At 33.2% G+C, this 24,578-nt stretch overlaps 2 protein-coding genes across 3 annotated transcripts; both read right to left on the bottom strand.

Moving 5' to 3' along the window:
- Positions 1 to 27: 27 nt before the first annotated feature.
- Positions 28 to 14,119, bottom strand: LOC126817517 (long-chain fatty acid transport protein 2). 2 transcript variants are annotated; one of them, XM_050544533.2, is made up of 11 exons: positions 13,693 to 14,119; positions 13,030 to 13,422; positions 12,117 to 12,227; positions 10,539 to 10,754; positions 9,366 to 9,521; positions 8,207 to 8,331; positions 3,266 to 3,457; positions 2,794 to 2,893; positions 2,003 to 2,204; positions 1,404 to 1,501; positions 28 to 501 (listed from the first exon to the last, which is right to left on the bottom strand). In XM_050544533.2, exons 2-11 carry the CDS (start codon positions 13,388 to 13,390, stop codon positions 188 to 190), a joined length of 1,875 nt encoding a protein of 624 aa, XP_050400490.2. In that variant the 5' UTR covers positions 13,391 to 13,422; positions 13,693 to 14,119; the 3' UTR covers positions 28 to 187. The 2 variants fall into 2 exon arrangements, with proteins under 2 accessions (XP_050400490.2, XP_050400489.2); XM_050544532.2 differs by having other exon boundaries at positions 13,820 to 14,119.
- Positions 14,120 to 16,909: 2,790 nt separating this feature from the next.
- LOC126817518 (long-chain fatty acid transport protein 6) lies at positions 16,910 to 24,368 on the bottom strand. The gene is made up of 7 exons (XM_050544535.2): positions 24,222 to 24,368; positions 23,074 to 23,198; positions 22,278 to 22,469; positions 21,560 to 21,662; positions 19,567 to 19,768; positions 18,717 to 18,814; positions 16,910 to 18,502 (listed from the first exon to the last, which is right to left on the bottom strand). Exons 1-7 carry the CDS (start codon positions 24,313 to 24,315, stop codon positions 18,192 to 18,194), a joined length of 1,125 nt encoding a protein of 374 aa, XP_050400492.2. The 5' UTR covers positions 24,316 to 24,368; the 3' UTR covers positions 16,910 to 18,191.
- Between the last annotated feature and the right edge of the window lie 210 nt (positions 24,369 to 24,578).

Here is a 24,578-nt window from a genome sequence, read left to right as displayed (position 1 = left end):
TAAAGATTTTATTTTGCAAAACTTCCACACATAAAGATTTATTTTGTAAAACAAAATATAAAATTTAATTTGTCATGATGCCTCAAATAATATCACATTTTATAACAATTTATATAAATTAACAATAAATTCACTAAAAATATTTGTCATAGGTAAACCTAATCATATCACTAATAATTTGTCCATTTTACAATTTAGATTTGGCTAACCCTGATGTAAACAGTTGAAAAGTGAGTGGAACAAATGTCTGTTTAGAATCGTCCCTAAAATAAAGTGGATCTTTAATAACGGTTGGATTATATTCCTCCTTTATTAAATCCACTTTACGCTGTTTAAATGTTGAGGTTAAGTCGGCTTCTTCTAGAACACGTAAAAATATAGGTCTGGCATATCGTGGTAGTTCTTCTTCACAATGGTTATATATAGTTTTTAAATTGTCTTCACTGAGTTCCTGAATATCTGTCAGGGTTAATGCTGCCATTCCTGCACGACCATCATGACCTGTAATCGAAATGATACATGATATATTTTAGGTAACAGGGACACCTACGTTATCTAGAGATGATTTTTTGAAATAATTAATATGATATATCATAGTAATAAAAACTCAAAGTTGTCAATGAAAAAGTAAAAGGTATAAAACAGTCCCAATAGAGTTTAGGTCTTAGGTGCTAGAGTAGTATATAGACTGTAAAAAAAATGTGAAAAACCTGTTTTTTAAATGTAATTTATTGTGTATGTAAAATTACAAGAGAGTGAGAGAAATGGGGTTTAATGTCCACTCAACACAAACTAGGTCATTTTTGGACTAACACACGGTTCAATTTTATTTCACTAATTCGCTTGCACGTAGGGGTATTTAGCAGTGGGAGGGAACCAGAGGACCCGGAGAAAACCCATGAAGTTGGACAGGCAACCCTACTCCTTGTCATGTACACCAGGGAATCGAAACCACGACAGTTGACTCAATGACAGACTTTATGATACAGTGCGCACACGCTAACCATTCATCCATCCAACCCCCCTCTTGCTAGAAAAGTTCAAGAATAGATAATGCAAAATGAATATTGAAAATTTCATTCAAATTACTTTATTCAATGAAGTTATCACCATTTCAAGTTTTGACAAGATGTGGCATAGATTGTTTATTATCGTAACAACAGTACTTGTTGTTCTAGACTAATTCATTAAATGGCAACCATGGGTTAATCCGTTTAAATATATCCCCCCCCCATGTAAAATTACACTGTGTACGTTATGAGTGCTAATTTGGATTTCAACCCACAAATTAAAACCAGATAAATTTGACTTCACTTTTTTATTTCTTGGATTCAATAACCAGAAATTTTTGAAACCTTTTCTGTAATCTGTCAACAATCAAAATTAAATAAAATCAAACAAACCTGGAACACTAACACCATAGACATTAGCATCTTGTATAAAATCTATATTGGTTAAAATATTAGCTACTTCAGTTGTAGATACATTCTCTCCTTTCCACCTGTAGGCAATATATATAATCATAAATAAATACTTTCCATCTGTAGACAATATATAGTTACATGCATAAATATATACTTTCTACCTGTAGGCAATATATAATCATAAATAAATACTTTCCACCTGTAGGCAATATATAACCATAAAAAAAATACTTCCCATCTGTAGACAATAAATTATTATAAATAAATACTTTTATATTTCTGGGGGGTTTTGTTAACAAAATAAGTTGGTTTCTATTGTTTAAAAGGTGCTCTATTGTAAGTCAACATGTAACTTTAAAACATTGGATAGAAAACTTTATATTTCTGACACGGTTTTGTTAACAGAATATTTTTGTTTCTATTTTTAGGAGGTACTCATGTTACTTTAAAACATTGGATGTAAAAGTTAAAAATTATTTTTAGCTTAAAGATTTGGTTGGATAAAAAGCTGATATCTAAAAGCATTCTACCATACTGTGTTTTAAATTTCTTCTAGTTAATATATTTCAAATAATTACCTGAAAGTATCCCCTAATCTATCTTGAAAATAAAGAAAATAATCTTTATCCAAATAAAATAAATCACCATAATTAAAATAGGCATCACCCTCTTCAAAAGCATTTAATACTATTTTCTTTTTATTATCTTCTTCTGATGCTCTATAAAATGGCAAACTTCTAACTGTTTCTGGTATAATACTTAATATTAACCCACTTTCATCTGAAAAAAAAATATATGCAAGGCTATGTTTATATACTGGGTGAAGTGTTCTAAAATAGACAACATTGAACACAGTCTACATTCACTAAAGGTAATGGAATTGAACAAGAGAAAGAGAGAGAGAGAAATGGGGTTAAACTCCACTCGACACAAACTAGGTCATTTTGGGACAAACATATGGTTCTATTTTATTTGATTAATTCGCTTGTGCATAGGGGTTTTTAGGAAAAATGGAGGACCCAGAGAAAACCCACCAGGTTGGACCAATGACCCTACTCCTTGTCACGTACAACTGGGAAATTGAAACCACGCCAGTTGACTGAATGACAGACCTTATGAAACTGACGCACATGCTAACCATTCGACCCTGCCCCCTCCCCCCCCCAAGAGTAACAGAATTAAATAATAAAATAAAGCAATATTGTTTTGCGATGTCTTTTAAAAATAGCATTTGTAAGGATACTCTGACTCTTGCATGAGGCACTTCATAGTTAGATGGAGCAGATAGAAGATAATATTGGGCCAATGCTAGCTGAAGAATTTGTGAGCATTCTTTAATTGTTCTGATATTTTACAGTTTAAATTCTACCTGGTTTTATCTCAATACATCGGCCATTTTTATCTCTAATTGGTTCTGCAGTAGCAAAGTCATATTTAACAATTCTTTTAGGTGAAGGATCTAATTTTTTCTGAAAAAGAAGTACAGATCTCTTACAAAAAGTGTAAGAAAGAGTTATGCCCCTTGACACATCAGGAAATCAGATATTATTTTGAATATGTCAGATTTTTGTCAAATTTTATGTACCAGTAGTTAAAACATACTACATGTAAATAGCTAGATTTAACACAAGAAGCAGAAATTCCATATCATAGCCACTGATCGGCTCGTGGACATAGTGAGTACATGAACAATGAAAAACTGCAAAAAATGTTGAATATTTCATTCAAAAAGGACTACGAGATGATGACAATGGTTACCTTCGCAACTTTAACCTTTGTCCCAGGAAGTAAAGCACCCTATTAACCATCTTATATCAATAGTTAAATACAACAATAATTACAATTAATGGTGAATATCTCCCTATGGCACCAGGTTTATTTGATAATTGAAATGTAAAACTTGTTCCTTCTGTAGCTCCAAAAAACTCAACAATTTTAGGAATATTAAATCTCGTCTGAAATTTGGTCCATATATCTTTTCGTAATCCATTACCAAACATAACCTTTATTTTATGTTGATTTTCTAATGCATCCTGAAAATATTAATTTGAAATACAGAAATAATATATTTTTGGAATTAAATAAATATTGTTAAATGTTTGTAAACAGTTTAACCAGCGGCTGCCAGGCAGGATACGCCCACATTTTCCAGAGATGGATAGAGAACAAGCTAAAAAGAAAGTGATTTTTCGTACAATCAGGGGCCATAATTCAGGAAGTTACGGTCCGATATGCGCGAATATCGAAAGGTACCGAGATCTTTGGGTTATAAACTTACATGTCAAGTTTCAACAAAATCGGATAAAAATTGGGACCTCTATAGGGTCCACAACCTTGATATACCATATTTTTACGCTATTTGAGAACGAAGGGCGACCATTTTGTCTGTCAGTTTTGGGCCGATTTTCACGAAATTTGAACTTAGCCGTCCTTAGGGTCTAACGATGATATAACAATACTTTTTTTTTAAATCGGATAAAAATTATGACCTCTATCGGCTCCACAAGCTAAATTGCGATTTTTCGTCTAATCAGGGGTCATAATTCAGGAAGTTACGTTCCGATATGCGCGAATATCGAAAGGAACTGAGATCGTTGGGTTATAAACTTACATTTCAAGTTTCATCAAGATAGGATTAAAATTGTGACCTCTATAGGGTCCACAACCTTGATATACCATATTTTTACGCTATTTGAGAACGAACGGCGGCCATTTTGTCTGTCAGTTTTGGGCTGATTTTCACGAAATTCGAACTCAGCCGTCTTTAGGGTGTAACGGTGATATAATAATAAAGGTTTTTTTAAATCGGATAAAAATTATGACCTCTAAAGGGTCCACAAGCTAAAAACGAGATTTTTCGTACAATCAGGGGCCATAATTCAGGAAGTTAAGTTCCGATATGCGCGAATATCGAAAGGAAAACGAGAATTTTGGGTAATAATCATATATTTCAAGATTAAACTAAATTGGATAAACATTGTGACCTCTACAGTGTTCACAAGCTAAAAACATGATTTTTATACGCCCACATTTTCATGTGGACGTATATTGTCGTCGCCCCTGTTCGTCCGTCCGTCCACAATTTGTTTGTGGACTCTCTACAGGTCACAATTCTTGTCCAATTTTGACGAAACTTGAAATATAGGTTTATCTCCAAAAGATCTAGGCTGCTTTTGATATTGGCATGTATCGGATCGAAACTTCATGGATTATGGCCCCTGTTTGTACGAAAAATCACGTTTTTAGCTTGTGGACCCTATAGAGGTCACAATTTTTATCCGATTTTGTTGAAACTTGACATGTAAGTTTATAACCAAAAGATCTCAGTTCCTTTCGATATTCGTGCATATCGTACCGTAACTTCCTGAATTATGGCCCCTGAATGTACGAAAAATCGCATTTTTAGCTTGTGGACCCTATAGAGGAGATAATTTTTATCTGATTTAAAAAACCGTATTATTATATCACCGTACTAAAGAAGGTTGAGTTCGAATTTCATGAAAATCGGTCCAAAATTGCCGGACAAAATGGCCACCGTTTGTACGCGAATAGTGTAAAAATATGGTAAATCAAGATTGTGGACCCTGTATGGGTCACAATTTTAATTTGATTTTGAAGAAACTTGAAATGCATGTTTATAACCTAAAGATCTTGGTTCCTTTCGATATTGTCGCATATCGGATCGTAACTTCCTGAATTATGGCCCCTGATTATACGAAAAATCGCGTTTTTAGCTTGTGAACCTTATATAGATCATAATTTTTATCCGATTTAAAAAACCGTATAATTATATCACCGTTACACCCTAAGGAAGGTTGAGTTCGAATTTGGGGAAAATCGGACCAAAATTGCCACACAAAATGGCCGCCGTTTGTACACGAATAGTGTAAAAAATAGGGTAAATCAAGATTGTGGACCCTGTACGGGTCACAATTTTAATTCGATTTTGATGAAACTTGAAATGCATGTTTGTAACCTAAAGATCTTGGTTCCTTTTGATATTGTCGCATATCTGATCGTAACTTCCTTAATTATGGCTCCTGATTATACGAAAAATCGTGTTTTTAGCTTGTGGACCCTATATAGGTCATAATTTTCATCCGATTTAAACAAACGTATTAATATATCCCCGTTACACCCTAAGGAAGGTTGAGTTCGAATTTGGGGAAAATCGGACCAAAATTGCCGGACAATATGGCCGCCGTTTGTACGCGAATAGTGTAAAAATAGGGTAAATCAAGATTGTGGACCCTGTATGAGTCACAATTTTAATCTAATTTGTTTATAACCTAAAGATCTTGGTTCCTTTCGATATTGTCGCATATCGGATCGTAACTTCCCGAATTATGGCCCCTGATTGTACGCAAAATCGCCTTTTTTAGCTTGTGGTCCCTCTGGAGGTCACAATTATTATCCGATTTAAAAAAACGTTTGATTATATCACTGTTACACCGTAATGAAGGTTGAGTTCGAATTTCATGAAAAGAGGACCAAAATTGCCGGACAAAATGGCCGCCGCTTGTATGCGAATAGTGTAAAAATATGGTATATGTCAAGGTTGTGGACCCTGTAGAGGTCACAATTTTAATTCGATTTTGATGAAACTTGAAATGCATTTTTATAACCTAAAGATCTTGGTTCCTTTTGATATTGTCGCATATCGGATCGTAACTTCATGAATTATGGCTCCTGATTATACGAAAAATCGCCTCTTTTAGCTTGTGGTCCCTCTGAAGGTCACACTTATTATCTGATTTTAAAAATCGTTTGAATATATCACGTAACACCATAATAAAGGTTGAGTTCAAATTTCCTGATAATCAAACCAAAACTGCCGGACAAAGTGGCCACCGCTTGTATGCGAAAGGTGTAAAAATGTGGTATATCAAGGTTGTGGACCCTGTAGAGGTTACAATTTTAATCCGATTTTGATGAAACTTGAAATGCATGTTTATTACCCAAAGATCTTGGTTCCTTTCGATATTTGCGCATATCGAATTGTAACTTCATGAATTATGGCCCTTGATTGTAGGAAAAATCACTTTCTTTTTAGCTTGTTCTCTATCCATCTCTCAAAAATGTGGGCGTATCCTGCCTGGCAGCCGCTGGTTTGTACAATCAGGGGCCATAATCCATGAAGTTACAGTCCGATACATGCCAATATCGAAGGAACCGAGATCTTAGGGTGATAAACCTATATTTCAGGTTTCATTGAAATCGGATAAAAATTGTGACCTGTAGACTGTTCACAAACAATTGTGGACGGACGGACAGGGGCGACGACAATATACGTCCACATGAAATACAGTCATTCTTTGTTGGGTAATGTATCATAAGAAAGGATCTATAACTATGAAAAATGATATGGATTATCTTTTGTCCATCAATAAATATTCCTGAATATTTCATCATTCATGTTCAGACAAAGAAATTATAAAATACTTATAGATTTATCAAAAGAAAAAAATTTGGTTCTGAAAAATTGCTGAAAATTGATCAAGAAATTAATTCTGTATGGTGATTATGTGAACACAGATGAATGGATGGAAGGAGAGTAAGAGGAAATCATACAACCATATTAATATTATTCCTTGTAAAAATGATATAATTATCTGTGTTAATATCAAACTTTAGAACAGATTTAGTGATATTTTCAATATTTTAATTTTTATGTTGTGACTTCTGATTATCGTAGATGGGTCTGGTAATGCATGTTTATAACCCAAAGATCTTGGTTCCTTTCGATATTTGCGCATATCGAATTGTAACTTTATGAATTATGGCCCTTGATTGTAGGAAAAATCACTTTCTTTTTAGCTTGTTCTCTATCCATCTCTTAAAAATGTGGGCGTATCCTGCCTGGAAGCCGCTGGTTTGTACAATCAGGGGCCATAATCCATGAAGTTACAGTCCGATACATGCCAATATCGAAGGAACCGAGATCTTAGGGTGATAAACCTATATTTCAGGTTTCATTGAAATCGGATAAAAATTGTGACCTGTAGACTGTTCACAAACAATTGTGGACGGACGGACAGGGGCGACGACAATATACGTCCACATGAAATACAGTCATTCTTTGTTGGGTAATGTATCATAAGAAAGGATATCTATAACTATGAAAAATGATATGGATTATCTTTTGTCCATCAATAAATATTCCTGAATATTTCATCATTCATGTTCAGACAAAGACAAAGCTCCACTTGTGTGCATGTAAAAGAACCCAAGGCAGTTGGTTGTAATTTGAAGAAGAGTTGGCAGAGATATTGCTGTATGGGCAAAATTCTCCTCCTCGGATTGCACATAAAACCATAGAAATGAATATTACCGTATGTTAGTCTCAAAATGACAAAGTATTGTGTTAATGAGATAGAGTGGCTCAGTATTGTGTTGATGAGATAGAGTAGTTCATTATCGATGTTGATGAGATAGAGTTACTCAGTATTGTGTTGATGTGATCAGTATTGTGTTGATGAGATAGTGTGGCTCAGTATCGATGTTGAAAAGATAGAGTGGCTCAGTATTGTGTTGATGAGATAGGGTGGCTCAGTATTGTGTTGATGAGATAGAGTGGCCCAGTATTGTGTTGATGAGATAGAGTGGCTCAGTATTGAGTTGATGAGATGGATTGACTCAGTATTGTGTTGATGAGATAAAGAGGCTCAATATTCTCACATTGTTAATGTGTAGTGGTACTCATTTTAGTAGAGATGCAGTTATTGGATCCTAGTGTTATAGAAAAATCTCAATGTAAAAACAATATTTATCAATATATATACCTTTGGTCCACTCAACAGATAACGACATAATTCACCAATATACTGTATAGCTGTTATATTATACTGATGCACATCCTTCCAAAAATAACTGACAGAAAATTTCTTCCTTATTACCACAGTGGCTCCTATAATCCAAATATATAGAAGAAAAACATTGGCTTTCAAGGGATTCTACATGATCCGCATTCAGTAATCATGTTTACATTAGGCCCCCTTATCGCTGTCAGCATATCCAACCAAACTTTTTAAAAGTTTCATAGAGAACTTTTTCAGGTAACAGGTTTACAAGCTTGAACAATCAACATACGGGGAGGCTGAGGGGGACTTATGCCCGGGGGCAGCAAATTATCTAAGTGCATACCAGAAATCTCCTTTGAATATTTATGGACTAGCCTGAGATAGCAAATATTTATGGACTAGGCTGAGATAGCAAATCACTGGCCTCGCTTCCCCTAAACCTGTGTAAACTAGGTCATATTTCAGCAAACAGAGAGAGTAGAATTATGTTTTTTCCACAATCAAATGGAGAGTTGAAAGGGAAATAAACATAAAAAGTTTACATATAAGTTGATTTAATAAATAGTTATTTAGATAAAGTCTTAAAAGTATAAAAAAATTGTATTTTAAAGTCAACTGAGCACAGGTTATGAACAAAGCAGTTAAGTATGCGGGGGTGGGCATCACAGAAACTTTTGCCCAGGGGCGCCACATAGACTTGTGAGTTTCCTAACAATCAAATATAAATCCAGACAAAAATTCTCCAAGGAACAAATGCGCATTTGTGGTGTATTTATTCAATAAAACGATTATTAATATTATCTAAGCCTTCCACTTGACTACGAAACTAGAAAGCATTAACATGATTTCACAATTCTAAAAGTAAATGGAGGAATAACTCCACAAATTGCAATAGAACAGGTTGGTATAACATGTGCTTTAGATCAAAAGATTTGTCACTGAGTCAAGTAGCATACATGACACGGAGTAAGGTCATCTGCCTAAGCCTTGTAAGTTGTTTCCTGATCCTCAAGTTACCTCCCACTACTAAAGACCTATGTAAGCAAGCAAATTATTAAAACAAATATTACTATATATGTTAGTCCCAAAATGACCTATTTTGTGTTGAGTCTCTATATTATGCAGTCTGAACTACACTTACCAAGATCAATGGCACCAAATAGACTCATACAACCAGAGGTATGATATAATGGTAGGAATATGTAGAAAATATCATTTTCTTTCACACCAAATAATCCAACTAACTTTGATAAAGATATACTCTTTATATGGAAGATGAAAACTGGTTTCGGCAGTCCTGAAATAAATAAAATTCACATATTAAACCTTTAGCACTTGGACCATCTGTAACTAAGAAACCTGTTACATCAGGTAAATTAGAGACCATATTAAGAAATGTGTTAGATCTAAGATCAGGCAAATGGGAGACCACATTCAAGACATATGTTAGGTCAGGTGAATGGGAGACCACATTCAAGACATATTAGATCAGGTGAATGGGAGACCACATTCAAGACATACATAAGATCAGGTGAATGGGAGACCACATTCAGAACATACATTAGATCAGGTGAATGGAAGACCACATTCAAGACATACATTAGATCAGGTGAATGAGAGACCACATTCAAGACATACATTAGATCAGGTGAATGGGAGACCACATTCAAGACATACATTAGATCAGGTGAATGGGAGACCACATTCAAGACATACATTAGATCAGGTGAATGGGAGACCACATTCAAGACATACATTAGATCAGATGAATGGGAGACCACATTCAAGACATACATTAGATCAGGTGAATGGGAGACCACATTCAAGACATATTTTACATCATGTAAATGAGAAACCATATAATGAAATATTATGTTGGATCATGTAAATAAGAAACGATATGAAAAATGTTAGATCATGTAAATGAGAAACCATATGAAAAATGTTAGATCATGTCTGAATTATGTTGGATCATGTAAATCAGATACAATAATAAAATATGTAAGATCATGTAAATGAGACACCATATTAATTAAGAACACCAAATCAAGAAATATGTTAGATCATGTAGATGAGAGGCCATGTTTAGAAATATGTTAGATTTTAGTTCAGGAAAATGAGAGATAACATTAAAGAAATGGGTTAGATTATGTAAATGAGACAACATATTAATTAAGAACACCATATGAAGAAATATATTAGATCATGTAAATGAGAAGCCATATAAAGAAATATGTTAGATCATGTAGATGAGAAGCCATATGACGAAATAAGTTAGATCATGTAAATGAATCATAAATAGAACTGTACAAACCTGTTGTTCCTGATGTATAGATAAAACAAAATGTTGACATCACATTCATTTTAGAACGGACATTTTTATGTATCGGTGTAGACATGGTTTTTCTCATTAAATCATCAAAACTTGTATAATTAGGTGGAATTTGATCTTTACTGGAACCTTGTATATAAACATCATAATTATCTAGCTCCACGTCCAATTCTATAACCGTATTCAATAACTCCATACCTGAAACAGATCGTTCACATTTGTAAAAAGAAGGTGAACAAAAAAAAACCAAGTGTTGATTTAATGAGTTCATAGTCTGTAAATATCCATGTTTCAAAAGCTAAAATCTAATTTTTTGTCAAAAACAAAATCAATTGCCTATAAACACAGCCAGTCAGGTCATTTGTAAATCACAGATACGTTTGTATTCATATTAAAGGACAATATTGGTGTCAGTCATTATCACACATGTGATAGAACTGGTTAAACACCTTCCAAATATAACTTTAACACAAAGATCATTGGTACAATAGTTGCGTAATAAAGGTTTCAACAATCAGAAGTGACGAACGCAAAAGGAAAACACAAGTTATCCCTCTATATAACTGATTGAAGTGACGAGTGATAACAGATACACGGGCAATAATGACTGACACCAATATTGTCCTTTAAACAAGTATTTCCTCAACTCCAAATCGTAATAACAAACATGTAATCATTGATCTGGTTGCTTTCAAAATCAGCATATCTTTACGAGGTGTCATTATTTCAATGAGTCTGCAGTTAATGAAAATAAAATGAAGTTGGGTTTAACGTCCTCCTGTTCTGCTCCAACTGGGCTAATGAAAACAGACTTACGCCATTCAATGTGCAATGAGGAAAATTTTGCCCAGACAGCGGTGCTACAGCCTACTCTTATATCAAATTCCAAATGGCAAGGGATCTTTTATGTGTACGCCAGTGTGTACACAGAACCTTGATATTTTCATACCATCCAAATGACTAGACAGCTGTCCTTGTCAGGCCCTCCGTCCTGCACCACTGACATGGGGAAACCATGCCGGAACATCCTGATGCACTTTCTCAGCCAACACCGGGATCGAACCCACGACCTCCAGGCTAGCAGCAGTGAGAGAGAGTGAGAGAGAGAGGGTTTAACATCAACTCTACACAACCTAGGTGATTTTGAGACTAACATATGGTTCAACATATGGCTGGACAGGCGACCCTACTCCTTGTCACGTACAAGCTGTGAATCGAAACCACACCACTTGACTCAATAACAGACCTACTGATGCAATGCGCACACGTTAAACATTCGGCCACCAAACCCCGCTAGCAGCAGTGAATGAGCATGGCAGTATGAAAACGGTTACAATTCATCATGCTGAAATGACACACACTGACATACAAATGAAGAAAATGCAGTTGACAGTGTTATAATTAGATGTATTAAATTGATAATCCATTTCCCTGGTCATTTAGATAAAAATAAGTTTCGGGGATGATAAGATGACCTAATAAATCTCAAATGAACATATCAGAACAACATCTTAGAATTTATATTACATTTTTTTAAAAAGTATTATGCATATATCTTACCTTCACCAACAATCAGTATTTTAGCTCCACTTGCTTTAACACAGTGTACCAGAGCTTTTCCTTGTAAGTTAGAATTTATTAAAGCTACGGAAACACCCAACTTGGCTAATCCTGAAATGGATGCAATATGGTAACTATGTAACGTTTTTAATGAAAATGAACTCTTAAAGAGACATCTTCATAAAATATTTTGTTAATTCTTTTGTTACTTATTCTACAAATATGCAGGTTGAGCCAGACCATTTGTTGTGGATGGACTAAATGAAGCCAGTTTACCATTGTCACCCACAAACTAATATCTGAATAAATCTGAATGAAAATTGGTAATTCTGTTGCAACCGATCTGTGGTGAATGTTAAGCATTTTACCAAATGAATCTAGTCCTGGGTAAATCTTTAAATTTCTCCAAATGATTTCATGAAAATGATCAGAAAAGTACATATAAGCAGCAACACTGTATTTTGATAGGGTTTCAACTTCGGAACCATCTGTATTTTACAAGAATTGTGGCAGTTAAGACAGAATCATAAAGAAAAGGGGTTAAACTGTCTACTTTTGAAGATGGGCATATGCAATGCAGTATGAAATTTTGCCCAGACAGCATCACTACAGCCTACCATTTTTTTCCTAAATAGGGCTGCTATGGTGTACACAGTTTCCCGTAACATCCGAATGACTAGACACTTTATCTTTGCCAGACTCTCTATCCGGCACCAGTTACAAGAGAAACTCGGGTTGGAAAATCCCAAGGGTCTTGCTTGACCAAAACCAGCATCGATTCCAGAACTTCCTCGTGAGCCACAACCGTACATACAGAGCCACTGTGGCTCCATGGAACGAAGGGCAGGGATAACATCATATACTCAGATATGAAATGTGGGCATATAAACAGATAGGTTAATAAAAGTCTCACCAAAAAATGTCCATATAAATGATGGTGAATTGAATGCGTACAGAGCTACAATATCTCCGACAGTAACACCCCATCTTTTGGCAATGTTGGCTACTTTATTCGCTTGCTGGTCTACGAATTGGAAACTATAAATATTATCATCATATATTATAAAGGGTTTGTCTGGATGTAGTTTCACTTTATCTTCAAATTTATCTATAAGGAAATATCCTCGTTCTATTTCTTCATTCATCACTTTCCGAACTTTTAATCCAGCTTGTAGAATCTTTAGATCATCTCCTATCCACGGAAACATTGTCTTCCATGCTGTAAAAGATATTCCGGCAGCTCCGGCTAAACCAATTAAAACTTTATCAATCATCTTCTATTGTGGTCCAGAATTTTCAAATGTGTCTGGAGAATAAACAAAATAAATGCAAAGGAATAAAGATTAAGCGCCAGGCATCTTTTAGCCCAAGAGCTTGTTACAGCTCTTGATAACCGGGCTGGGGCATTTTAGATAAAAATCATGATGCCCTTTACAAGATAAATATGACAGAATCTATCACTGTAACTGTAACCTGGGTTTCATTTAATCTTGTGTATTTAGCACTAATTTCTTTCACATTCATTTTATATCAAATCTGTGTTCAAAAATCGTTATGCAGTGACTTAAATGGTCACCTGTTTTTTAGACACATCTCTGAAAATCCAGCTTGCAATTGTGGTCACCTTTTCGAGGATAGCGAATACTATCTTTTACACTGTCCAAACTTCAATACTTTTCGACGAAAAACCATTTCTACATTACCTGATGAGTATAAGAACAGCAAAACTCTACTCTATGGCTTGCATGACTCCACAAACGAAATCAATAACCTTATTTTTACAACAGTTCAATCATACATCAATATACAACAGAGTAATGGTTTTATGATTAAAGTCCAGCAAATCACCCTACTTCATAAGTTCCCACATGTATAGCCTACAAACAATGATATGTCAAGGTGTTACTACACATATGTAATTGTAAGTACTGATAATATTTATCATAGGCTAGAAATCCAGGTCATAGTCCAGGTGCTAAATATAGAATAAATCTAGATTATCTTGTAGGCATCATCAACAAGTCTTACAAATAACATTCATTTCAATACAAAAATAATAGATGCTAAATTCATCAAAGAGGGTATTGACCTGCCTTTCATTTTAAAAATAGATTACAGAGATGAATATGATAAAACATAATGTAATAATTTTTTTGGAGAAATGTTATCAGGATTAATCAAATTAATTAACTGTAGGCCTATATGCTGTGAGCGCTATATAAATGAACATGTTATTATTATGATCCATCCTTGTTATCCCCCAGGTTGTAATTTATCATGAATTATAAATTCTCTACAAGATAGAGATTGAGTTCACTTCCTAGCTCTTCCTCGTACCGAATCTAGGTTCTGTGTCATCTAAATGCATAGCAAATTTTTAATACCACCATAAAAAAAAATTAGAAAAGTTGCTCTATATGACATTTAATAATTACATATTTCATGGTGGAAATACAACATATTTCATTTTTGTACAATGTCGATGATTTTAGAAATTTTAGATTTGAATTTTACGATGACATAAATTCCTATTTAAAAAGTGCATAAATATATGCAAAACTGTTCTCATTTGTGGTTTATTAATCTAATAAAAATAAGGTTAAAATACCACTAATTCAAAATAATAATCTTGTACATTTTGAATTTTATCTCAACACCTCAATCCAGAGACTTAAAGACGTTTAGAACTGAAATGAAGTTTCTGTATCAACTGGGCTAATGAATCCAAATGACTAGATGCTGGTCATCGCCAGGCCCACCCATCCTGAACCACTGACAAAGGGATACCAGGCTTAAAAATCCCGGCCAGCATCAGGATTGACCAAACCCTGGACCTACTGGTTAGTGGTGAGTCAGCATCTCTCTCAAAGTGCCACAGTGGCAATATTAAGGTTTAGACACTTTTATCAAAATTGATTCACAGAAAAAACTATTTTCATCTCAAAATTTAATGAAATCAATATCTTTATCTATGACCCAATTCAAAGAGTTCTTTTAAATGTTATTTTGAGCTAACATCTGTACAAGTAACAGCAATAAAGATAACATAGTCCTTTAAGATCTTTAGAATCTTTAGAATCTCTACCTTACTAAATCAAAATATTTCAAATAATGAATACAAATCTTAACATAACCATAGTTTGAGCAATAATAATCTTTATTTGTTTTTAATAACTACAGTTGTCAAAAATTCTGGGGCATTATTCACAAATACTTACACTAATATAGTTTAAGAATTGAGCATTTCAATGGATGTGACATAAAGTCGTGGTACAAATTTTAGCTCTATGACACATAATAAACCAGATTAATTTGATGAAGATTTCATTATCAATTTCTCAAACTTTTGTTAAAAAATCTTTATGTGGAGAGAACATATTATTTAATAGTCTAATGTTATTTCAGTTCAATCCATATGTACAATTTCTATACATTTTGTTAGAAACCTTAATGTGGGTTTGGATAGAAACCCTATAAAACAACTGCAGTGAAATATATTTCTGTGACCAATTACAAAATCAAAAATCCCTCAAAATTTTGTTGAAATATTTCAGGCAGTCGTCACAGTTCTTGAAGATTTTCCTCTTTCAAGGTGGTCATTCATGACAGAGAAGCTTTAGGTGCATAGCTACAACATTTTGAGGAAATCTGATATACTGTATGTATAAAGCACCAGCCTTGACATATGCTTACAAGATTTGGTTAAATCTAAAGTTAATAGATGGTCTATCAACAATTTTCTTGATATCTATCCTCAGTCAAAAGATATCTTTTAAAAAAGCATCACTAAGTATCTTAAAATGATAAAAATCAAAATTAAAATTACAACAAAATATTTACTGTATATAAATAATTCATTAAAAAATCAAAATAAATTATGGTATCCGCTAAGAGTGTAAAAAACATCTAAACTTAAAAGATTTTCGCTACTTCAATCAATTAAAACAAAAACAACAATAAACAGAGGAGTTACCATTTGTTTAACAAATTAATTATTAAAAGTAATTAGTGGTAAATATATTAATATAAACACACTGCCTCACCTAGATCTTACCTGGATGATCAATTTTGCCATTAATCAAAATTATTTGTTGAATATCCAATTTAATTATTCAATGAAGGTCTGTGTACATACCTTTGTTTAAAAGGTAGAATTTCCTTATTTTTTTACAACAATATTTTGAGTAATTGTCAAATGACACTATGTTTTACAACAATTGTCAAATGACATCATATTAAACACAACCCCCCAAACTCACAACATAAAAGACACAAACAGATTCAATTAAGACTCAGAATATAATTTCTACATCTATATTTGTGCGTTATTATTCAATATTATTACTTCTGTAATATATCAATTAAAACAATGTTATTATCATAATAGTAACCGGTATAAGAAACTTAAATAATGCTATTATTTATTGTTATATCAAATGTAAACATGGCTATTATCAGTATTATATACGAGCATTCACCAGTTTAAAAAATCTAAACAAGGCTATTATCAACATTATTTACCAGTTACATAAAATTTAAACAAGGTTATTATCAATATTATTTACCGGTATGTAAAATTTAAACAAGGTTATTATCAATATTATTTACCGGTATATAAGATCTAAACAAGTTTATTATCAATATTATTTACCGGTATATAAAATTTAAACAATGTTATTACCAACATAACTACCTGTATATAAAACTAAAACAATGCTAATATCAATATTATTTACCGGTGTATTCGATCTAAACAAGGTTATCATCAATATTTTTACCAGTATATAAACTTTAACCAAAGAATAAAACGTAAAATGCTATATAAAATAAAAAATAATGTTTTTTGCAATATCATTTACCGGTATATGAAACAAGGTTTATATCAATATTATTTACCAGTATATAAAATATAAACAATGTTTTAATTAATATTATTAAGTGTATAAAAGGAATCTCAATCTATTATTTGTACTCATGCTGCCTTCAAATCATTTCCTTTTAAAAGCATTCACAACTTTATACTTAAAAAGTATATCAAAATCATTCGACACAAGTTGGTGTATTTTACAATTAGTTCAAAATCATCACATGGAAGTTTGTTGTTGTTCAAATGTTTTCAGAACAGGCCATCTTAACATCAGCAGCAAAAATCTGAATTCACATTTTCCAAAACTTGTGATTACAGCACATATTACAGGATTCAAAAGTATCATTAGATATCAATAATTTCACACATTAAGATAAAAGAAGAAATTGTCATTCCAATTTCATTTAGGACTTTAGCAAAAGAAAATACTACATTTTTTACTCTCAGAAATATTATTCAAAAATAATAATCCAAGCAAAAATGACTTTCGTTGGGTGATTTCTTCATCATTTTTGATGCATTATGTAAGATTTAAATTTCCCTATAGCAGATCTTTATTTTGGCTTCAAATGAATTATAAACTATTATTTAGACATTCATTCACATGACTAGCCTATAAACAACTCTCTAGATCATCAAAGAATGGCTAGATCTTTATCTAAATCTTACATAATGCATCTTTAATTAAGTAACTAAATAATACTAGAACCATCTTAGTATAAACACAGGACACAATTCTATGGAATACAATTACTGTCTATGTCAGAGGTGGGAACAAATCGCAGGACTTCGAGTCCGAGTCGAGTCCCAAGTCGCCTCACCTCGAGTCTGAATCGAGTCCCAAGTCGCTAACTTTAGTACTGAGTCGAGTCCCAAGTAAAGTTGCCTGTTCATCAAATGAGTCAGCAATTCATGCCCCTGTGCCGCAACTTGAGTCCTACGCACTTTCAAGTCACTTGTCATCAGGACTGCAGAGTCCAACTCGAGTCTCGAGGTGCAATAAATATTTCAAGTCAGGTCGAAAGTCGGATCATTGATGTGACTTAAGTTGGACTCGAGTTCCCATCTCTGGTCTATGTCACAGCCATCATTTGCTTGTTGAAACCTTGCTCAGTAATAAACACTAATTGCATTCCATAGAATTGTATGCTTTATATGTAGTTCAATTAGAAAATGCCATTGAAACAGTTTAACTATCACAGTGTAATCTATAATTTTGCTTTAAGAACTTTTGGATAAACATCTGCTGTTAAAGGTATATAAGTTCTGGTTTGTTCATCTCTAAAAAACAGTTGATCATTTATCTCCATTGGATTAAAGCCCTCTTTCACAATATTGTTCTTCTTTTGTTTAAAGGTAACAGTTAAAATGTCTTCTTCTAAATTACGGAGAAATATTGGTCTAGCGTAACGTGGTAATTCCTTTTCACAATAATCGTAAATTTTCTGTAATTTTTCAGGAGTTAAATTTGTATCTTTGGTTAATGTTAAAGCTGCCATACCTGCTCGGCCATCTTGTCCTATAAGATGGAAATTATGAATTTATTACAAATTTGATCAATCTAAAAATTTTCAGTTTTAAATAATTTCGATTAAGCTACTGATAAGAAAGATATCTCCTTTTATTGGAGTAACTGGACAGAAATGTATTTAGAATACCGGTACTTAAATACGAAAGAATCTAGAATAAAATTTTTAAAAATGTTGTCACTAATGTAAACAAATCGAACAAACCTGGAACAGCAACACCATAGACATTAGCATCTTGTATAAAATCTACATTGGTTAAAATATTAGCTACTTCAGTTGTAGATACATTCTCTCCTTTCCACCTGTAGGCAATATATATAATCATAAATAAATACTTTCCATCTGTAGACAATATATAGTTACATGCATAAATATATCCTTCTACCTGTAGGCAATATATAATCATAAATAAATACTTTCCATAGATAATATATAATTATAAATAAAAACTGTATTTTCTATCTGTAGACAATATATAATTATAAATATATACTTTCCATAGATAATATATAATTATATATTAATACTTTCCATCTGTAGACAATATATAGATATAAATTTATTTTCCAACTGTAAACAATATATAATTATAAATAATTACAAATAATAAATACCGGTAAATATTTTGGTCTTAAGAACCAGATAACAATGAAGCCTTCCAACACCTGCCCCCCTTCCTCCTCAAGCACGCATTTGCCCTTATAAGTACCTCTGCTTTGCATCTGGGGTAAGGAAACCCTAAAGAAAACTATGTATACAAACCCATTTTTATGAATAAACCTTAATTTCTATAGTGGGATTTATGTTGATTAACAATCAAAGAAAAATATCCTTCGGTAGTATTTTAGAAGAATATTTTTACTGTATTAAGTCCCACTTATGTATAAATATTCTTAATCTGTCACCCCATTGCCATACAAAGACATCTGCCAGAAATCGTATCAATGGTTCTCTCGAAAAAGTCAAAATTGTATATTATTTATGCTGGACAGATGTACAGTCAGAAGTGATTGCATAAGTCCTTTGGTCTGTTTTGGCTAAAAACCATTATTACCTGAAAGTATCTCCTATTCTGTCATTAAAATATAGAAAGTAATCCTTATCTCGATAAAGCAGATCTCCATAATTATAATATTCATCACCATCAACAAAAGCATTGCGGATTATTTTTTTTGCGGTTGCTTCAGCAGCTGCTCGATAAATTGGTTTATTCCTAGCTTCAGGGGGTATAAAACTTATAAACAAACCAGCCTCCCCTGTAATATAAGTTAAAGGAAATGAACATCTTTCATCAATTGTTTAACATATTAATGGTGTAACTTACGCCCTTTTTATGTTGTTAAAGAGAAATGATACAGCTTATAATGTGTTATTGTTTGGTAGAGTCTTTTAATAACCATGTGTGGCACATTAATATGTTCTGAGTTGGCCTATTTCAAATATATATAATATGTTGTTTCAATTTGTGTTCTGGCCAGCTGTATATTAGCTTAAATTTTGTTTTGAAAGATTGAACAAAAGTCAAACTTGATTACTAATTTTATTCTTTTATGGGAGGGCTCCTGTGTTGACAGTGGAGCACAAAATCATTCATAACTCAACATAAAATCAAAATAAAACAAGATGTTTTGGGGGGGACACAAAATATGCTTTCATGAAATAATTTTAAACAGGGGCGGATCCAGAGGGGGGGTTTGGGGGATCGACCCCCCTCCCCCCCCCCCCCCACAGCTCAGCTGCATAACTTTTTTTGTAAATCAACACTTTTTATGAGAATAGTTTCTCGGCCGTATGCTTTATCCTTTATCTCAGATGTGGGACAGGATGGACACTCAAAGCACGAGATAATGATATAGACATTATGTGATATCACAATTAATGCTTTGCATCCATGAAATTGAATCACAATGTCATTGTATCAATTCATAATAAAAATTGACGTCAAACGAGGTGCTGAGTTTCTCTGTTTAAAAAACTCAATGTGTATGTATATACGCCAAAATGACGATAGAGACCATGCATCCTGGATCCGCCCCTGTTAAATACTTTAATATCTACTATGTATATCATCTCATCTTTGTTAGCCAGGTTAGTGCAGAATAGTAGGATTTTTAAGACCATTTCATTTCCAAAATGTCACCCCAATAAGCTATAAGTGCTGTGTATGATGCAGAGTATGTTTACTTGCCTAAAACACATGTATATCACTTCTATTTTGGGTTATAGCTAACAAATATTCTTGTACCGGTACTTTCAATAACATGATAATGTAACTTGAATAGTAATTTGGCTTTTTCTCAATAATCAGTTAATATATTATACCAAATAAACTGGAAAAGTGCCTTGTCATTCGAATGGGACGTGCATATAAAACTACCAGTGACAGCTGGAATTGGAATTAGCCTAGTTGGTGCAGAAAAGTAGGATGTCAATCCCTCATTTCCATATTAACTGACACCACTACAAAACTTTTTTTTTGATTGAAAATGAGAAGATCAGGTGTTTTGGAAAGAGCAAGCATACCACCTTCCACTGCTTATTGCAAATTAGAGAGACAGTTTAGAGTTTGGACCCGACACTATAACTTAAGTTGATTATAATATCTTCCAGGAACTCATTGTCTATAAAAGTGGTGACCTACAGTCCATTTCGATGAGAGCTTTATTTGCAAACAATTGAACTTAATTCTTAAAGTCAGTAAGAAATGTAGTATTTTAATGTGCAAACTGTTGTTACTATATTAAGTTAATCTGAGTTTAAAAGGACCTTGAAGAATGGTCTGGCTTGTATGAAAAAGATAGCAAAATTATTATTACAATATTCATATCAGAACAATAAAGATGTTGATGTGAAATCAGTAGAAGCCAATGTAAAGAGAACTGATGGATGTGAATAATTTTGGGGCCAAAATGTTTTTTGAGTAAAAGGAGGGTCTACTTTTGTTTGTATGGTGTTAAGCCCTGTACCGGTACTTAAAGTTTGTGCTGCAATGTTCTTATTTTGATCTTTATTTTGTTATAGATTATCTTTATTCTAGTCATTTTTACCTGGTTTATCAACTTCAATACATCTACCATTTTCATCTCTAACAGGTTCTGCTGTATTATAGTCATATTTAACTAATCTTCTGGGATTGGGTTCAAGTCTTCTCTGTAAATTTTAAATGCATGTATTTCACATTTTCATAGAACAAAATAACTGTAGGCCTACATTTATCATAGCTATGGAAATTACTAGACCGTATCTGTGATAATGTTTTTTTCCTGTAGTATTCTAGTGATGTTAACATGCATATATGTGTGAACTAATTGTGTCTCAGTGAATAAGGCGTTGGCTCATACACCACGAGGTCCTTGATTCGAACCCGATGTTGGCTGGTACTACAGCAGGTTTTTCAGCATGGTTTCCCCTTATTAGTGGTACAGACTGGAACTCTTGGTAAAGAACAGCGCCTGGTTGTTCGGATGGCACAAGAAACCAAGGTCCCGTGAATATATAGGCATACATGTAAAAGAACTCTTGAAAGTTGGAATTCGATGAAAAGTAAGCGGAAACACTGCTGACCAAGCAAAATTTCTCTCATACCACATGGCATGACATATGCCCATCTTCATTAACTCGGAGAGCGTAGAAAAGTAGAACTTTCATTTCTTTTACCAACTGTAGACAGGGAATAGAGTCAAATGATTTCTACTGGTTTTTCAAGAATGTGGTATTATCCTACCGGAATCAATATGAGAGTAAATTTTAAGGAATATATTTTACCATAAAAGGAGAAAGTCTTCCTATAGCACCAGGTTTATTACTTGCATTAAAGAGTAACGTGTTTCCATCAGTAGCTGCAAAAAATTCACATATAAATGGAATGCCATATCTTGTCTGAAACTCTGTCCATATATCTTTTCGTAAACCATTGCCAATAATAGCTCTCACTTTATGTTGCTTGTCTAATTCTGACTGTAAAAAAAATATCAGAAATAATAGACACTTACAAGGAGTTGAACAGAGAGACAACAATTAACATGTGTGAAACTTTCAATTGCTGAAAACTTGACAAAGTCAAAATGTTGCAATTGATATCTTAAAACATCTTTGGAGAGAGAGAGAGAGAGAGAGAGAGAGAGAGAGAGATGGGGTTTAACATCCACTCGACACAAACCAGGTCATTGTGGGACTAATATATGGTTCAATTTGATTTCAATAATTCATTTGTGCAGAGGACCCAGAGAAAACCCACAGGGTTGGAGTCAATAAAAGAAGGGATGAAGAACTTACTATATGTAGGTGCACATAAGTCAAGCAACAAAGTCAAGCATTTATTGGCTTCTCTGATATTAATAGATTAAAACATAATATTTTCTTGGTTTTTCTAAAATTAAAGATTGAAACATGATGAATTTCACAAGAATTTTTTTCCTGAACAATGAAGAAATAAGACATGATTCTCTGATATTACAATTGTCCCATTACTATAGATTCAAACTGTTGGTAAACATACATGCACAATCTACACAAAAAACTTTTCAAAAAGTAAATAAATGGTTAGTTATAATTTACTTACTGGTTTTTGTGCTAGAAGATATCGACACAACTCTCCAATATATTGAAATATTGTAACATTATATTTTCTTACATCCTGCCAAAAATGAGAAGCTGAAAACTTCTTCCGTAAAACTACTGTGGCGCCTGAAGTAAAATCACAGTAAAAGAGACTCATTAGATTGGTTTACAACATGCAAATACCCATTCTATTCTTTGTATGGCATTTAGTGTTATATGCTTGATAACCTCGCAGTGAAATAAACCATAGTAATGTTATCCATAAATAGTGTGTTATTTGAGTATGCAAATATCCATAGAATATACTCAGAGGCAAATGCAATAATTAAGGGAACTCTTTTTATGTTTTAAAATAAAAAGAGCTTAATGTGACTGAAGACTTATGATTAGAATATCCTTTGTAGTCAAAGTGTTGATCAAAACTTATGCTGCCAGTTTAAGTGATTTCTTGCATGATTACAATTTGTATTAGCTAAATTGTACGATTAACATAAAAACCTACAACTCTGGCTTAAAATAGAAATTAATTTGATCGTGCAATGTGGCTGACCTAAAGGGTTAAAAGAAGAAAGTTGGTGTACAAACGATCTGATTAAAACACAGATCCGATTTCATTTCTTTTTTAATTTTTACTTGTCTTTACTACACCAGGATCTAGAAGAATTGTTATATTACTCGCATTCTGGATGATGTGTGGGATTAACCATTGAAACGGTCTGTTACGGCGAGTTTTTGGTGAGAAGTGCACGGAACTTTGGGTAAACCACTAGAAACATCAACGCTGATTGGACATACGGCTAAAAGTCGCTCGTATGATGCCTGACACGAAGTTCAACTACAACTGGTCAGATCTTCATGTAGTGTAGGCAAACCAAATATAGATCTGTATTTTAATCAGATTGGTGTACAAATATTTAAAGAACGAATGCTTATGAAAAGAAAAAAGCAGAAAAAACAATTAATTATCATTATGATCCCTGGGAGCCTGAGTACAAGAAGACTTAGAATAAGAGAACAGTAAAAAGGATCTAAACTTTATATCTATTAAAAAATTCTACCAGTAAGTTTTCTACAAGAAGACTTGAAGTACATGAAGATAAAATTAGGTGAATATATTGATTATACGTTAGTATAGGTTAATAATTTTACCTGTGCGCATAGCACCATACAAACTAATACATGCTGCCGAATGGTAGAGAGGTAGTGTTAGATATATAGTATCACTCTCATTTACTTCTAACATCTCTAGATGAAATGATATTCTAGACGCTTTCGCATTACTTAAAATAACAGGTTTAGGTAAGCCTTAAACATTGAAATAAAGAAAAGCAAAACAAATTGTGCAAAATACATTTGATATTCATCTGGCACCAGGACTAGACTCAAGTCTAATACAATATACTAGAATCATCATTTTAAAAAGTTCTATAGATTTACGTTATTCTCTAACACAGATGAGCATATCTGAGTAATTATCCTTAAGGGATATTAACTATTGCTAATTTC

The sequence above is a fragment of the Patella vulgata genome, chromosome 4 (assembly GCF_932274485.2).
Source record: "Patella vulgata chromosome 4, xgPatVulg1.2, whole genome shotgun sequence".
In the NCBI taxonomy this organism is placed as follows: Eukaryota; Metazoa; Mollusca; class Gastropoda; family Patellidae; genus Patella; species Patella vulgata.
Note: the sequence above shows the minus strand (reverse complement) of the source record. Positions and strands in the feature narration are given on the sequence as shown.

Bases quoted from the DNA above. Each gene is read 5' to 3' on its own strand.
- LOC126817517 (XM_050544533.2), bottom strand. From the start codon at position 13,390: ATGATTGATAAAGTTTTAATTGGTTTAGCCGGAGCTGCCGGAATATCT. The intron at 9,522-10,538 runs GTTTGTACAGTT...TATTTATTTCAG, and splicing joins CTATACATCAGGAACAACAG to GACTGCCGAAACCAGTTTTC. The intron at 2,894-3,265 runs GTAATTATTGTT...CTTCTTTTTCAG, and splicing joins GGAGATATTCACCATTAATT to AAAAAATTAGATCCTTCACC.
- LOC126817518 (XM_050544535.2), bottom strand. From the start codon at position 24,315: ATGTTAGAAGTAAATGAGAGTGATACTATATATCTAACACTACCTCTC. The intron at 21,663-22,277 runs GTAAAATATATT...TAAAATTTACAG, and splicing joins GAAGACTTTCTCCTTTTATG to AGAAGACTTGAACCCAATCC. The intron at 19,769-21,559 runs GTAAAAATGACT...CTTATATTACAG, and splicing joins TATTGAAGTTGATAAACCAG to GGGAGGCTGGTTTGTTTATA.